Below are 18,379 nucleotides of genomic sequence, written 5' to 3'. Positions count from 1 at the left end.
AGACTTGCAGTGGGCTCTCCACGGATAACTTTCGCTGCACGGATAACTTTTGCTGAACGGATAACGGGTAAGTTATAACAGTGTCTTAATCATATTCTGTCTTTTGTTTCGCCGCGATTTTCATACACTTATGTAAACCTGTAAAGAAATATACGTTTCCAATGTAAGGTTGATATTTATTATTGAAAACAAAACTGCTATCCTTTTCTTTTAAATTAACAATGTCCTGTGTTTTATTGACCTGACGATAAGCATAACAGTTTGAACTGTTTTTGATCTCTACAAATCTAAACACATTTACAATTTCTATTTCAAACGTTAACGAACAAGCAATAGTCAAATAGTTTAAGACCCATTTGTGCCTGGACATCAGATTGAAATATACTAGAAACAAGAAATATCGGAACACCCTAAAATTTGACAGTCATATATAAACTGAAACGTGGTAAAGTCATTTACACTCTAAGGTAAATGCAACTTTGTGTGTGCTTAATGGGCACTTTAAACGACATGTTGGAACATGCAGTGAAGCAACTGATTGAATATTCGTTAAGTTTGAGTGAAATGAAACATTGTAAAAAAACAGCGAAAAACAAGGGTGCTGAAACACACCAGCTCCATGTTTGATTCAAACGCCCAAATACAACAGCCTAGTGCATGTGGAAGACAGACATCAGAGATCGCAGGATTTGGTTGTTATAGCGATTTGCTGTAAGACTGCCTTGAACCACCACTAGCTCTGATCTACCCATGTAGGACATGGCTCCCCACACCATGACGCTTACACCACCAAATCTGTCCACCTGTCGAACAGTTCGGCGCAAAACGTTCGTGTCGACGTCGATAGACACGTTGTCTTCAATCCCGTCGTTGCAGGAGGAAACCGTCGTCGCTGAACCAGACGCGTCGACAGTTCCCCAGGTTCTATTCCTGTACCCTGTTGAATCATTGGACACGTCGTTGTCGGTGTAGTCGTGTCGGGACAGGTCCAACTTTTGGTCGATATGCTCGAATTTCCAACTTCTCTCAGACGATTTCTGGTGGTTTGATCGGAAATTCCTCGAAGACTAGGGACCTGCCCTGCAGTGTCCGTTGCTGTAACAAATCGATGACGTTGGTGAAACACCCGGATGAATCCGTCCTGAGCAGGAGTGGTCACTCTTGGGACGATCTTGGGTTGACTTGAAGCGGGTATATCGATGCCATAATCGAGATATGGTGCTGTGGTGGACGCTGAAGTGTCTTGCAACGGCAGACTGGGACTCCCCTGCTTCCAAACGTCCAATGGCGCTATTTCGGTCAGTAGTAAATCTTGCCATTTTACGTTTGCGTCGTAAATTTGAACGACATGATTAACGGGATTCAAATATAGGAATTGTCTTTTTGACGATTGCTGTCAAAATATGTCGAAATGAACGCCTGAGCGTTTCTTTTTTTAAGAGTGTATATTTGATATACCTGAACGCATATCCTATTATTAATATCATCATATTGTTAAATATCATCATGTTTCTGCGATCCTTGCAAGTAGCAGTTACTTTTGACTTTGAGTGTATCAAATTTCACGAACTGCTTTTAAGACAAGACAATGGACTAGTAACGGTCTACATTAGAGTCGTTACATTCTACTACCTTAGAGTGTTACAATTATGATACTGATTCATAAAACATGCTGATATTGTCAAAATCGACTCTGTTTCCACAACAGATTTCTTAGGGATGTGGAGAGCGTTTTGTCGCTTTTATTTCCATGTTTGTTCAACAAATGTCAGCTTGGACGTTAAACATTTAACATATTTGACTGAGAGCAGATGCTCTGTTCTCTGTTTGCATTTCTAGAAGCGTTACCTCCAGAAGTCAGAACATCTCCCTTATGTCAGAACATCTCCATGATTCTGTATTCAAAAAGATTGCATAATGGTAGCCCAAAGTAAACCAAAATGAAAAAGAAACATTTTAAACACTTTCAAATCATGAATACACAATGGTCGAAAGTGGTCAAATGTATCATAAAGCGTAATCCTAAATAAAGCATCTGTTACCTCCAAATCATTACTCAATGTAATTCAAATTTATATGTCACATCTATAGGAAAGAAATTGCCTCATACTGACGTTATGTACATATGTGTGCGTTCGCGCGCGCGTGTGTGCGTGCGTGTGTGTGTGCGTGTGTAATGGATAGTGTGTACATTTGAAATAAACCAATCCAAAACACTTGATTTTGCGAACCGATACATATGCAAATTAGGTCACGTGGCAGGGAATAATATTAATACATTAATCCTATATCTAATCCATATCCTTACAGTTTATCGAACAGGAAACAGAAGCATTTCTATTTTCATATTTCCTCCGGAAAGAAGTATTGTCAACTGCTAGCATCACAATGCAAAATGCGCATGATGACTGCTTCATACTTAACATGAAATATGCCTGCATAAGAATTAATCTGAGAAGATCGGTTTAGAAATGTTCCTCAGCAACTCATGGAACGGGGTTGGGTGGTCAAGCTCACTTACATGATTAATTCATGTCAGCATATCCCAACAACGTATATTGATGTTCATGACATCAATCACATGATTGTCTTGTCCAGACTTGATTATTTACTTGCGTTATAAATTGCCAGGCAAAACAAAGCGCACGCTTGAAAATTTCATTGGACAGAAAAATTCAAAAGTTATTAAAATGCTATCAGGATGGAAACGCTCGCAATTGACTCCTCCTTTGCGGCCCCTCAACTTGTTGGCTAGGTACTGTAACTCTCCCATCCCCATCCATTATTAGGCTGTTCTATTCTTTATGGATAGCCCCTCTGCTCATTTGAGTTTTTTTAAGCATAAAAAAACAAAGTTAATTATCATAGGATATTTCAGGGTATTTTAACCTTGATCCCTCCATCTCTAATAGTTCATCGGTATATTCCGTCCATAATGTGTCTAGCTGCACCCAAGTGGGACACTTGATGATCACACCTCATACACCTCCCTCAATGTCACCTCTGTAAGTTCCTTTGTTCAGAGTTCAGTAGGAGCAGAAGCATTCGTAACTACTCGTGTCATTCTGGCAAGCCGGATGGCGACTCGTACCACTCTCATGGTCACGTTCACGACTCGTGGCCACGGAGATGAAATAGTCTGATAGTATTTCCAAGGAAAGAAAACTCTGAATTTCTAAACATGGCTACTTCTAGAATATCCCATATCTCGTGGACCTTCGTAGAGATGTTTCAGTGTTGAAAGTTGCTGATCCTTTAGCTCAAAGTTTATGTTTAAATTCTGCTTTGCATAGTTTAGCGAAGTTTTAAAGTTCGACGGTGCCGCAATTTTCATGCTTCGAAATGCGTTTTACTACGCGCGATTTGATTGGTTTGCCACGATTCTTGACAATAGTGGCTTACTATACAGATACGAGGTCACGGAAAGAGGCGAGTAGTTACGAATGGAGCAGAAGGGGTCTAGCGATCAGGGGGTGATTCCATGGAACAACACAGCTTGACAGGGGAGATACTGGTCTACTGTTATGTCTTCTAACACCAGATACCTAGGGGGCGGACGTGGGAAGGGAAGCTGTGGAGGGGCAGGCTATAGATGCACTAGAAACTCTACAAATCTAACGTCTAAAACAAAGCTCTGATAAATGTCGGGGTGGGATGGGGGTAGTAGTAACATTACTGAGTGTAAACAAAAAACATAACATTCAAATCAAACAAAACAGGACAAATAGGTTTATCTGTATATTAGAAGTCATTTTGCTGTGTGTTGCAGACTCTTGAAGATGTCGTGGCTGCTCAAAAAGAAGAAGGGCCAGATAGAGCCGATACGACGTAGTCAGACGTCCATGCAGTCGACAACGATGTCCATGACGCCGTCACAGCTGGATCTGGCCATCAGAGACATGTTGCAGACCAACCCGCCTCGTTACGCGTGGGAGAACTTCTGTCGAGGTATGACGCCAACAGCTGCTGACACCACGTCATTGTGCTCAGAAGAAGTTAAAACTGTTGTCTATGTTGAACAAGAAGGAGAGTTCTAGGGATATACAACTTCTTTAATATAATATGAGAGACGTTTCGGTGTAGCTTCTAACACAGTTATCAAGCAAGTGAAACAACGAAACGTCGCTCATGTTATATTAAAGAAGTTAAAGAACTCTCCTCTGAAAATACACAATGCCATTTTTTTTTTAAATTTAGAAAGTGGTCAAATGTAACATATGTTATACTTGGGATTACACTTTCTCAGTAAAGTACAGATTCTAATACTTTTGGGGTTACTTCTGATAAGCGTTAATTGGCACGGCTCCGACGACCGAAAGCCGGGTTCGAATCCCTTTAGGGACTCAACCCAAAAGGTACTAGAATCTGTACTTTTCTGAGAAAGTGTAATCCCAAATATTAAACATATGTTAGAACTCTCCTCGTTGTTCATCACACCAACCTCTAAATGCCGCTCAAAGAAGTCGTCTATGTTGTGCTTGTCTTGTCATTAAGCCCGTGAAGTGTGTTGTGCTTGTCATTAAGCCCGTGAAGTGTCTTGTGCTTGTCATTAAGCCCGTGAAGTGTGTTGTGCTTGTCATTAAGCCCGTGAAGTGTGTTGTGCTTGTCATTAAGCCCGTGAAGTGTGTTGTGCTTGTCATTAAGCCCGTGTGAAGTGTGTTGTGCTTGTCATTAAGCCCGTGAAGTGTGTTCTGCTTGTCATTAAAAGCCCGTGAAGTGTGTTGTGCTTGTCATTAAGCCCGTGAAGTGTGTTGTGCTTGTCATTAAGCCCGTGAAGTGTGTTTGTGGCTTGTCATTAAAGCCCGTGAAGTGTCTTGTGCTTGTCATTAAGTGTGTTGTGCCGTGAAGTGTCTTGTGCTTGTCATTAAGCCCGTTGTCATTATGCCCGTGAAGTGTGCTTGTCATTAAGCTTGTCATTAAGCCCGTGAAGTGTGTTGTGCTTGTCATTAAGCCTGTGTCTTGTGTGTGTGAAGTGTCTTGTGCTTGTCATTAAGCCCGTAAGCCCGTGAAGTGTCTTGTGCTTGTCATTAAGCCCGTGAAGTGTCTTGTGCTTGTCATTAAGCCCGTGAAGTGTCTTGTGCTTGTCATTAAGCCCGTGAAGTGTGTTGTGCTTGTCATTAAGCCCGTGAAGTGTCTTGTGCTTGTCATTAAGCCTGTGAAGTGTCTTGTGCTTGTCATTAAGCCCGTGAAGTGTCTTGTGCTTGTCATTAAGCCCGTGAAGTGTCTTGTGCTTGTCATTAAGCCCGTGAAGTGTGTTGTGCTTGTCATAAAGCCCGTGAAGTGTCTTGTGCTTGTCATTAAGCCCGTGAAGTGTCTTGTGCTTGTCATTAAGCCCGTGAAGTGTCTTGTGCTTGTCATTAAGCCCGTGAAGTGTGTGCTCTGCTTGTCATTCAAGCTTTGTGAAGGTGTGTTGTCTGCTTGTCATTAAGCCCGTGACGTGTGTGTGCTTGTCATTAAGACTTGTGCTGTCATTAAGCCTGTGAAATGAAAATCTACCTTTCGTTTTAAATAGTTGACTAAACTTGTTTGGATATGATTTCTTTTCAGATTTTTTTAGTTATTTTTTTTTGTCCCTTTCCACAAAGCATTCCTAACTAAACGACTATCTGTCCCACAGTCCCTGAACCACAGTATTTTCCTTTCCCTCCAACCCTTCTGCAGTGCTAAAGATCTAAATGAAGCAAGGCTAGATTCCATCAGGTTCTGAATCTTCCATTTAACTGGGGCTCCTTTTCACTATATGAAGCAAGTCTACATTTTCCTGAATCTCTCATTTGGGGATTTGGGTGAGGGATGGCAGTGGGGCGGTCCGCTGTGCAGAGAGTCATTACATAGAGTGTCAGATTGGAAAAATCAGAGATTCGCCATCTTTGTGATTCCAGGTTTGTCGGGGCGGTGGGGTAGCCTAGTGGTTAAAGCGTTCGCTCGTCACGCTGAAGACCCTGTTCGATTCCCTACATCGGCACAGTGTGTGAAGCTCATTTCTGGTATCCCCCGCCATCATATTGCTGGAATATTGCTAAAAGCGGTGTAAAACCATATTCACTCACTCACTCACTCACTCACCCACCCACTCACCCACTCACCCACTCCAGGTCTGTCAGCACCAGATCTGTGTTCGGGTGTTTACGTGGTGGCGTTGAACGTCTAAAAGCTCCATTCCTTCAGGCTTACCTCCAACATAAAGCTTAATCGACATGATTGCATTACATTATTTTTCAATGCGACTTCAAATCCAGCACACGCACTCACAGACTCACTCCTACGTGGCCATGGTTTCCGTCGAGCCAAAATTCTTTTCTGCCCATCCGACATTTCAAAAATCGACATTATTAAACAGATCCCCATTGCCCATGCTTCTTGCAAGAGCAGATGTATGAAAATCGACCGGAAATAATGACTGTCATTTCGAGCATCGTAATGAGGCCGTACCATACCTGACTTTCGCCCCAACGGTCATGTTCGCCCAAGGGAGGCTACTCTATATGGGTATATTAAGTATCGCTTTAATTACTCATAATCTCTCTTCTCCCAGGGAACCCCATCACTTCCTCTGGGAAGCGGAAGCAGCTGTTCAAGATGGTGTCCATTGTGATGATCCCGGTAGCGGTGTTGACAGGGCTGACTGGCAACACCTTCTTCGCCACCTTCACCAACTACGTCCAGTCGTCCAAGATCAGAGCAACTCTGCTGTACAGCGTGGAGTTAGGCGCTGTTATCCATTATCTTCAGGTTACTATGCTATCATACCTGAAGTATTGTCCGTCAGTAAAATGAAGTGAAACCCCATGTAACCTCAATAAACTTCATTAACTGAAATCCAGATAATGAAGACGGTGAAGTGTCTAGGGATTTCGTCTTTAAAAACAGATTCCGTGTTTGTGAAAAATTGGTTCTGAAATAATATGTTCGTTCTGAATAATTGTTTTTCTTTAAAAAATAGTTTTGTTCTTTGTGGGAAGGAATTATCAAGGTCCGCTAGCACAAGGTTTCACTTTATCGCTATTACAGCACGTGGCATACATGCATACCTTTATCACGCGTTACTCCAATTTGTGATATTATTTTGTTTCGTGTAACATGCCCCTGTGTGTGTTGACTTGAACATGAACCTTCTGACTAACATAGGAATCTTCATGGGGTTGGAGGCCATGCAGGGTGAGCAACATTGTTTAAACGAACGCACAATTGACTGGGCTATTTTAACAGCGACAATCTCTGATTTAAGTGACTGTAACGAGTACGTGGCGGAAGTTATATTCGTCAGGATCTACAGCATAGCTCATACAAATCAAGGACATATAAGTATCCTTCTAGCTGAGCTTATAGTCACCCTTCTACATTCATTAACTTAAGGGGGCGGAGGGTAGCCCAGTGGTTAAGCGTTCGCTCGTCACGCCGAAGCCCCGGGTTCGATTCCCTACATGGGTACAATGTGTGAAGCCTATTTCTGGTGTCCCCCGCCGTGATATTGCTGAAATGCTGCTAAACGCGGTGTGAAAATTAACTCACTCACTTTAACTTAAGATTTCTGAACATATGTCTAATGTTAATGTTCGATGGCCTGTGTGCAGGAGGAGCGCGACATGAGTGCTCTGTATCTGAGCTCCATAGAAGAGAAAACAAAGACACTTCTGTTACAACGGTATCCTGAGACGGACCGGTCCTTGGAGAAACTGACCTTCTGGACAACTGGGCCAACCCTCACAAGGACGGAGTTCCAGTCCAAGGACAAGTTTCTCTCCTACCTCAACAGGCACAGGTAGGGTCCTCTTTGGGCTTATTTCAGTATCGCACGGGTGCTGGTCGTATAAGGCGCCACAAAAGACACTGTCAGAGTTTCTTCCCTTTCTTGAGCCTGGAACCTATGTCCGTGGGTGGACCTCCTGTTCTTGCTGGTCATTGTTCAAGGTTTGTCGTACACAAACGTTTAATATAGAACGTCCGTGAAAAGGATTACGCAGTCTTGACTTGCCTTAGAACAAATTCTGTTTGGTGTTAAGGAACACAATTGTTGTATATGCCTCTCTTTGATCGGAAAGGGGCGTGGTCGAAGAGCGTCGTAGCGATTATCATCGGAAACCAATCGCTACGACGCTCTTCGGCCACGCCCCTTTCCGATCAAAGAGAGGTATATACAACAATTGTGTTCCTTTCCGATCTTTCCGATCAAAGAGAGGTATATACAATACACAATAGCTGTGAAAACTGTTTGAATGAGTCACTAAAAATCATTTATAACACCGGGTGTTCGCGAAAAGGGTAAGCATGTCCTGGCCTACCGGTAGCGCCAGCCATTCTGAAATGGAAGCTTTTTTGGCTGACGCTGCACAGCAATTCTCCTGTCATACAATAGTGGCCCGTAACACAAATCACTTGGCGCTTTTATGAAGCCGTCATATCTGGATTTGACTGTAATATCGTCCGCTGTTATAATATAGATCACTGTCAACCCAAACTCACTCACAAATGTGTTTAGACAATTGGCCTGTGTATAACTGAATAATTGTGTATATGAAAACCACTTAGGTCCGGACCCAGGTAATCTGAACACATCCTCCGAAAAAAGAATGTCTTGGAACATACTCACCCACATATCCATCCACTCACTCACTCACTCACTCACTCACTCGCCCATCTAACCTCTCACTCACTCATTCACACACACCTGTTGCAGATACGAGCTGGACACCTTGAATCAGACCGTCACAATGGAGCTGCAGATGTACACAACTCTGATCCGTGTCTTCATCACGTGGCTATACGACGCTGTGACAGAGGACCAGTCAGGCTCCATCTGGCGGAGCTTGGTAGCATACCAGGAAATCATCATCGCCAAAGAGTACATGGGTCTTGAGCGGGCTTTAGGAACCATCTTCTACGCCTCGGGCAAGTTCCCGTCACGTGACGTGTACTTGTGGTTTTCCGAGAGTCAAGACGTGACAAATGCTACTTTCCTATCTGCAAGGCGATATTCGGACCTGGTACATGCGTTGTATGAACGAAACATAAACGTAAGTATGCCTGAACGGCGTCCCCTGCCAAGCTTTAACTCCACTGCTAACTAACCTTAACTGGTTGCTAGGATGTTTGTCCATTGGGTGGAGTTTGAGAGGTTTGGTGTTAAGCCACCTTTTCCACAAGTCAACTAAGTCTGCTTAGTTGTTCTCATTTGTCTTGTGTGACACCCTGTTTGCAATATGTCCTCAACAAAGATTTCTGTAGTTACAAGCCACTATTTATTAGAAACCTCTAGGCATCATTCTCGCCTAGCCCCTGTTACTGTTAGCCTGGCTGTTCTGTTAGCTATACTCACTCCCCTGTAACTGGATTAAAGCGGAGGCCAGGAAAGCAAGACATTTGAGGTGTTCTCCTTATTTATCCACGAGGACAAAATGTATGTTGCGTAAAACCAACTGATCTGACAATGTGTCAAGATCTGAATTAATATATTTGTAAATGTAAATAAATATAGAATTTTCGAATTTGTTTTGTCAATTATTAGCAGCAGTGGTCATCTGGTTCACTCTCACTTAGCCAGAGTCTTCCCAGAAAGGTATTGTTAAGACAACATTGGACTATGGCTAGGTGAGAGATGCGAGCCAGGTAATTAGCATTAGCCACTGAAGCGTGAGCCTTCGTTCTAGGGCTATAGTCTATATCTACAATGTGACACGATTGAAGATGTATGCGTGTGTTTGTAATACTAAAGCAAAAGAAACAACATTTCAGATAAATTAATTTAACAACAAAAGAATGATACTGAGAAAGAATATTGAGAGAACATCATACATTATATCTGATATAAGATTGAACATGTTCGTAATGTGTTGTCTATGCCAAGCAACGAAATGAGCTGCAGCAGAAAATCCAATGATATTAACTTGAGGTACATTGAATATATATGTAGTGGTGATACTCACTGGAAGCAGTTACTTTTAGAAATAAACTGGTGTTATGAGTTGAGAATGTTACTATTAGTTGTGTAGTCAGATTCTGCTCTAACGAGCTAATTAATAGTAGCGTTAATTAAAAACAGCCAGGCGAGGGGCTAGAGGTACTAATTAGTAGCTTGTAACAACAGGGCGGGGTCTAGGGGGAGTCTATGAAACTCCTCCAGAGGGTGAAGTCTAAGTTTGTTTCACACTCCCTCCTTCGCCGAAGCCCTCATGTTCCAAGGTTCACCAATAAGTTTGTTTCTTTTATTCTATATATGTCAATTTTCTTTCTTTTCAAGGCACTTTCTGCTCATTTTTCTCATTTCTCTAGGAAGGCAACCAGTATGGGTTTTCTCTCATTTCTCTCTTTCAAAGGCAAAGGCAGCCATCATTTGCTTTCTCTCATTCTCTTTCAAAAGATCCAATACATTTTTTCTCTCATTTCTCTTTCAATGGCATCCAATGTGTTTTCTCATCATTTCTCTTTCAAGGGCATTCAATACGTTTTCTCATTTCATTTCTCTTTCAAAGGGCATCTCTTTCAATATGTTTCTCTCATTTCTCTTTCAAGGGCATCCAATATGTTTTCTCTCATTTCTCTTTCAATGGTTTTCTCTCATTTCATTTCAATGGCATATATGTTTCTGAAGCTCATTTCATTTCTCTTTTTCAATGGCAATCATCAATATGTTTTCTCTCATTTCTCGTCAATGGCATCCAATATGTTTTCTCATTTCTCTTCTTTCCAATATGATAATCTACGTCTTTTCTTCTCAAAGGCATCCAATATGTTTTCTCTCATTTCTCTTTCAGGGCATCATTCCAATATGTTTTCTCATTTCGCGTCAATGGCATCCAATATGTTTCTCATGGATAATCTGTCTTCTATTCTCCCTGGTTTTCTCTCATTTCTCTTTCAAGGGCATCCAATATGTTTTCTCTCATTTCTCTATCAATTGAAACCAATATGTTTTCTCTTATATCTGTTTCAAGACCAATCAATATGTTTTCTGTCTTTTCTTTCTCAAATTTAACTGACATGACTTTCAGGGGCTACCAATATGTTTTCTCGCGTTGTTTTTGAAGGGTAACCGAATGTTGCTGGGTGTTCTGGGCCGAATGAGAGCAGAGATCAGACGGAACGACCTGGCAGGGCGAGGATCAGTAAAGATGGCGCAGCTGTGGTTTGGCAACATGACCCGCTACATGGACCTGCTGCTGGAGACCCAGAAGGAGCTCGCTGATGAGATCACCCAGATGCTGGACGAGAGGCAGGCTACCAACCTTCAGAAGATGGTGGCCATCTCCATCGTGTTTGTCTGCGTCTTTATACTGTGTCCTGTTATTATATACGCCGTGTACTCTTTGACCAACGAGATTCAGAAGTATTCTATAACCCTGGCGGAGAGGTAAGTCACAACATGGCTACAGTCAACGAATTTTGGATATCAGCTTCTTAATTTGTTAACCCGTGAAGATCCGGGTTAGAATTGATCTTCAGTAACCCATGCTTGTCGTAAGAGGCGACTAACGGGATCGGGTGGTCAGGCTCACTGACTTGGTTGAAACATGTCATCGGTTCCCAATTGCGTAGATCGATGCTCATGCTGCTGATCAGTAGATTGTCTGGTCCAGACTCGATTATTTACAGACTGCCGCCATATAGCTGGAATATTGCTGAGTGCGGCGTAAAAGTCACTCTTAATTTGTTAAACACGACGTTTAGGAGTTGATTCTTACTCCTGCACTTTAAACGTCGTGTTTAGCAAATAAAGAAGTTGATATTCAAACAATCATTGACTCATGTTCGTTAGTCCTTAATGTCCTTCAAGAACTCAACTTGGCTTCTGTTTAGTGTTCATTATGAACAGTATAATGAAGGAACAGAAGCATGACAACTGCATTCTGGCTACAGACATTTTCGTTTCATTGTTATCTGTGAAACGTTTTAATGTGAAATAGGAGTGGTCAGGCCGTACAACGAATTATATCAGCTCAACCAGACAGTACAATCTTTCCCGTGCTTGCAAACTGCATTACTTCAAATACACAACCAAGCATCTCTTGTCTCTGTCTAGGCAACCACATTTTAATCAGATACGGCTTTACCGAAAGAAGAACCTGAACACAATCCATTACAAGTTACGTGTCCAACGACTTTTCATCGAATATCGGTTCTTACGGGATAGCGATGTTGAAAGTTGGTGCTGTTTTCTGTTCTGAAAGATTTAACACATGACTTCCACCGACAGAAACTCTTTCGTTCCTTTCGTTCCAGAACAAAAGCTCTAAATAAAGAGAAACGGCGGACGGACACGTTGCTGTATCAGATGTTGCCGAAGTCCGTGGCTGACATCCTCAAAAGTGACGAGGAATTCCATGCCGAAAACTACAGCGAAGCCACCATCTTCTTCTCCGACATCCAGGGCTTCACGCAGATCTCCGCCCGCAGCTCACCTGTACAGGTGGTGCAGATGCTCAACAGTCTCTACTCCTGCTTCGACGACAGGATTGCCCAGTACGACGTGTACAAGGTGGAGACCATCGGGGATGCCTACATGGTGGTGTCAGGTATGGCGATGGCAGGTTTATGGTAAACATGATTGTTCTAGACACACTGTTGTATATATGGTTTCAGGTATGCTGACGGTTTCATTAAGCACTTTTAGCTTCTGTTGTGTCAGTTAAGGCAAATCACACATATGCATCCGTTTACCCAGCAGTGAATGGGTACCCGATGGGATGGAATTGCAATGTGACTGTTAACCTTCCAGGTTTCAATGTCAGTTTCGGCTGTATACTGTAGGGAGCTCAGAATGAATATCAGAATGAGTATACACCGAACGGTTGGTAATAATGTTAGAGGATACGCCTTGTGTATAGAGTGAGTGAGTTTACATTTACCCCGCACTAGGCAATATTCCAGCTATATAGCGTCTGGACCAGACAATCCTGTGATCAACATCATGAGCATCGATCTACTCAATTGGGATACGATGGCATGTGTCAACCAAGTCAGCGAGCCTGACCAACCGATCCCGTTAGTCGCCTCTTCTAACCTGGATCTTCACGGGTCCCTTGTGTATTAAAGCTATGGCAATATAAGTACACACTTTAGATGACATGGTGGTATCAGATTTGTTATGCTTAAGTGAAGTGAGTGAGTGAGTGAGTTTGGTTTTACGCCGCTTTTAGCAATATTCCAGCAATACACGATGGGAGACACCAGAAACTTACGTGGAAGGTACATTAGGTACGTGTGCCTGGGGTGTTCAGGATAACAGATGAAGGCGTATTTCCAGGCATCCCTAGGAGGAACGGGCAGCGTCATGCAGCCGAGATCTGCACCATGGCCCTGGATCTCCTGCACCACATCAGTCGCCTGGAGATTCCTCATCTTCCTGGAACGAAATTTAAACTGAGGATTGGTTGCCATTCAGGTCGGTGTAAATGTCAACATGGTTATTTTGTCTTTTGTTATACTTCAACATACACAGCAACATACAGCATTCTGTTTTCGTATCGTAACTGACCTTGAATCTCTTTAGGAGAGGGTTTCACTAAGTTGGCATAACTTGTAACCAATCCACAGGGGTGGAAATAACCCATTGCCCGACGCCCGAGTCCAGTGTTTTTTTCTGTCGGGCAAGCAAATTTGTATATCCTACTTTACCGGTGTCAAGTTGACTTTCCAATATTAATTATTTTGTTTATTTAAAAAATCAACAAGAAAACAGCCGGTATAGTGGAAAAATTATCAGGGCAAGTGATTTTACATGTGCCACTGTACCGGAGCACACTAGCAATTTTAAAGTTATTTCCACCCCTGATCCATTCTCTTGAGTAAATATGTTTAAATAAAAAACCTTGTATCTTGACCTATATAAGATGTAGCCCCACCTTTTGATGCAAGTCCGCCCCGTTAACGTTTAGTCCCACCCACTTTTATAGTAGCCCCCGCCCTATAATAATAAACATCATGTTAACACTTAAAGCCATTAACCTGAAGCTCCGCTATGTACAATCATCCCATGAGCATGTAGCTCCATCCCGTTAAATGTAGCTCCACCTTGACACAGTAACATCATCCTGCCAACATGTGTCTTCACGCTCTTAACATGTAACCAAACTTGCACACGGGTACATTATAAGCTGTTCACTGGTCTCGAGGGGGGACATTGTCTGATGTAACATAAAGAAACATCGAGGGTACATCTACCCATCAACCCATGGACCCCCAGGGACCAGTGAACAACGTATTTATCTTACCGAACACCTTAATTGTAATTTTGAACTGTTTGAAGCACGTGTATCGGATCATAGTATTGAGTACCAGACGACAAGACATAAAAACAAATTTAGAGTTATCTCCCTTCCATCGAATTTGCTTTCGCAAAACATCGGTCATTTCCGTACATCATACGTGATTCAATGTTATTCGAGATAAAGAATTACTACTACGAAGTACTAAATGAGTTCGGCATTCCCAGCGGGGTACATAGAAAATGTTACTGACTTGTTAGCGGCGTACATTGAAAATAATAGAAGAGCGCTCAGCCAATCAGAAAACGACATTTATGTGTGAGGCAAGATAAATTCATTTATATAACGCAATACTTTCAGTGCGACTGGTAAAATACTTACGATATTGCATCGCCTGTCCTATTTCACAAAACTCTCAACTGCGACATATATTGCAAAGCTCTGAGTCCATTTGACTGTCAAATCAACAGATACACATAGACAAGTTGACAGCAATGCAGATGGTACGGGGACATTGTGAACGGAATAAAGTTGACCTGTGTGTATTCCACAGGTTCTGTGGTGGCTGGAGTTGTGGGCACCAAGATGCCGAGGTACTGTCTGTTTGGCGAAACCGTCAGCGTCGCCGCCAAAATGGAAGCTCTGGGGAAGCGTAAGTTCAACATTATGTCGTCATCAGTGTCTAATTTATTGAGCGAGTCAGACTTTATGTTAGGTTCCGTCAGTGTGTTTGGGGTTAATTATAGATGTATAAATATCGCTGCGCTGGCAGAATGTGGTGGAAGCTATACCCATTTTAATTCTTTGTCACCGATTGATAGTCTGACAATGTCAGGGGTTGCTGAAAACCATGCTGGACAAACACACCTGATTTCGCTATGTTAAGATGCTTTATCAAAGGAGCAAAGGAGTCAGTAACAAAGAAATGTTAAAGTCTGCGGTAAGTACTCAATCAACGGTGGTGCACACGGGTCTGACGACTACAACCCAGGGTGCCGTTGTACAAAGCGATCTTAGCGCTAAGGTGACCGTAACTCCCATACCTTAACATAAACGTAAGGTAGTCATAGCGCTAAGGTTGTTTTGTACAATGGCACCCAGGGCTTGTGCAACTGCACCAACGGATTGGGCACCATTAAGCCTACCCATGGCACGTTGCTTATTTGTGAGTAGCGGCATATTTTATTAAACTTGTAATTTTAATGTCTTACTGTTTAGCAATGTCAATATTGATGGATCGCTACGGTGATCACATGATTCGTTTCACGTGATTGGTGTGATTCTCGCTTTTTTCACGCTTTTTATCAAATAATTCACAATGGTCGCAAGACCGTGATCAAACAGAATGTCATTAAAGGTGTATTCATTATTCCAGCTGGCCGGATCCACCTGAGTCAAACATCTCAAGATGCTCTGATGGCCTTTGGCGACTTCTATGTTGAGGAGCGAGAAGACCTGCTAGCTAGGGTCTGTATACTACAAAAACTTCTTAAGTGGCATTTTAGAAGTTGAGAAGCACAATATGGACAACAATTTCTTCGATGTCCTGCTTGACAACGGAACAAGAATCTGTATCGAAACGTCGCACTCGCGAAATGAAGAATATCGCCTTAAACAAAATATAATTATTTGTAATCTGAACGTGCCCTTTACTATGTGGTAGCCACGTGTCAACCCCTCATTCACCCATCCACCCCTCAATCACTCCGTTATTCACCCCCACCCTCATTCACTCCCCACCCCATTCCCTCCCTCATTCATCCATTCACCCCTCATTCACTCCCTCATTCACTCCACCCACCCCTCATTTCACTCCCTCATTCATCCATTCACCCCTCATTCACTCCCTCATTCACCCATTCCACCCCTCATTCACTCCCACCTCATTCACCCACCCTTCACTCATTCACCCCTCATTCACTCATTCACCCACCATTCACCCCATTCTCATTCACCCTTCATTCACCCACCCACCATCCCTCATTCATTTCCTCCCTCACCCACCCACCACCCCTCATTCACTTACCCTCATTATCCCTCATTCATCCATTCACCCCTCATTCACTCCCCATTCACCCCTCATTCACCCTCCCTCATTCATCATTCTCCCCTCATTCACCCACCCACCTCATTCACCCCATTCATTCACTTACCCACCCCTCATTCACCCACCCCCCCTCATTCACTTCTTTCATCCGACCCCACCCACTCAGGTTCACTGACCACCATCCTCCCCTCATCACCCCCCATTCACTCCCTCATTCATCCATCTTCATCACTCACTCAGATCCAGGTTAGATCTGACTTCCCATGCTTATCACAGAAGGTTACTAACGGGTAGTCAGGCTCTCTGACTTGGTTGACGCATGCCGTCGTATCCCGATTGCTTTGATTGATGTTCATGATGTCAATCACTAGATAATCTGGCCCAGACTCGATAATTTACAGACAGGATTCATATTGCTGAGTGAAACAACAAACCAACAGACAACACTCACGCTAACACCCATCCAACCACACTCGCGCACTCACTCACTCTGATGTTTCCAGGAGGACCGGGAACTCCAGATGTTCCTCAAGGGAGACGTTCACACCTACTGGCTAATCGGAAAGGCTGGGATGACTCCAGCCAGTCCCAATTCCAGATCCGGACAAAAATACTCCTCGGCTGAATCCACGGACAGTGAGGAAAAATTGCACCAGGATGGTCAGTACAGACTGCACTAATTTATATGTCATGCGTCATATGTTTTCTATTGTTAATTGAGTTTTAAAAGATCATATAAACTTACCTTAAGAGACGAACCTTTTTAACTACAATTTTCAAGTGTTTCCAAATATGTTGCAAGCGTGCAAAGTATTCATGGCCAGCCATTAGAGTTATACAAATAGCCTTAATTCTGCACTCACCTATTAAAGGAAGATGACGTTGGAATACAGTGTACTCGATCCTTCAAACTAATGGTTCAAGCTGTCATAGGTATTGTGCTCAGTATTGTCACTGTCCGCGTTTGTTTTCAGTGAATTATGGATTTCGCTGATAGGTGGTAAGGTATACGTTTTATTTTTTATTGGTTCCCAGGATTACAATGTCATATGTAGAACAGTGATGTACAGACAGATGGATGATGTACAGGTACTATGTCAATATCATGTTAATACACATATATAAGTCAATAAAAGAGAAATATGACCTCAGGTAAATTGGATACATTTTAAATTCATCAAAGTACTGGGAAGAGAAGACCCCATTTATGATTGAAATGTTCTATTTTATTATTTCTTTTGCATATATGGTTTTCCACAAAGAATATTTCTTTCAAAGTTTTTATAAATAGAGTTATGTTTGGATGCGTATTTTTAATACTGCATACGTAAATGTGTCTTTTTGCTGCAATGATGATGTGATTTAGTAATATATTATGATGTAGAGTACCAAACCAAACCATATGTTTTGATAATAGCAATGGATGAGGGTATAAATTGTTAAGCCAAATTTGTAGGTTTTTCCAAAAGTTTGTGTCTCCTGACATTCCCAGTACACATGACAAACACTCTCATTTAGATCATTGCAGAAACAACATAGACTGCTATCAACCTTTTTCATTTTAAGCAATTCTCTTTTTGTATAAATAACACCTTGTAGAAATCTATATTGAAAATCTAAAAGTTTTGTGTCTTGCAATCCTTTTCTGTATGCTGTAAATATATTTTTCCAATCAAAGTCTATTTCAGGAAATAGCAGCTGCCATTTATTACACATATTTGGGTGTATATCATTGGAAATAAGTTTATCATAAAAAGTCCTGCAGCCTTTAGATGTTTTTACTAGATATATCTGGCATTGGTTAATATTTAAATCCCTGACTGGTATTAAATGACAGTGGTTAAGAGTATTTTTCCAAGAGTCAGGTAATACATGTAGTAAATATTTATAATCTAAAAAAGTGCCTTTGATACCATATATTTCTTTTAAAGATTCTATTGACAATAATCCAGTTTCATCACAAATATCCCTAATATTTATAATCCCTTTATCTGCCCAGTTCTTTATGAAGTTTAATGAATTTTTAAAATTATGATTAAACCATAATGGTTGGGATAGAATTTCATTAATGTTATTTGGGTCAATATAATGTTTTTTGTGGAATAGTTGCCATGCTTTTAGCACATCACGC

At 42.0% G+C, this 18,379-nt stretch overlaps 1 protein-coding gene across 1 annotated transcript; it reads left to right on the top strand.

Annotated features, from left to right (window-relative positions):
• The first annotated feature begins 3,779 nt into the window (after window positions 1-3,779).
• Window positions 3,780-16,928, top strand: LOC124273487. The gene is made up of 10 exons (XM_046708756.1): window positions 3,780-3,948; window positions 6,536-6,732; window positions 7,575-7,762; window positions 8,678-9,014; window positions 11,025-11,347; window positions 12,217-12,509; window positions 13,241-13,378; window positions 14,755-14,853; window positions 15,577-15,668; window positions 16,752-16,928. The coding sequence occupies exons 1-10, from the start codon at window positions 3,780-3,782 to the stop codon at window positions 16,926-16,928; spliced, it is 2,013 nt and encodes a 670-aa protein (XP_046564712.1).
• The last annotated feature ends 1,451 nt before the right edge of the window (window positions 16,929-18,379 follow it).

Source organism: Haliotis rubra, unplaced genomic scaffold, assembly GCF_003918875.1.
Source record: "Haliotis rubra isolate DU_JTF1 unplaced genomic scaffold, ASM391887v1 Scf181, whole genome shotgun sequence".
NCBI lineage: Eukaryota > Metazoa > Mollusca > Gastropoda > Lepetellida > Haliotidae > Haliotis > Haliotis rubra.
This window is presented reverse-complemented; position numbering and strand designations above follow the sequence as displayed.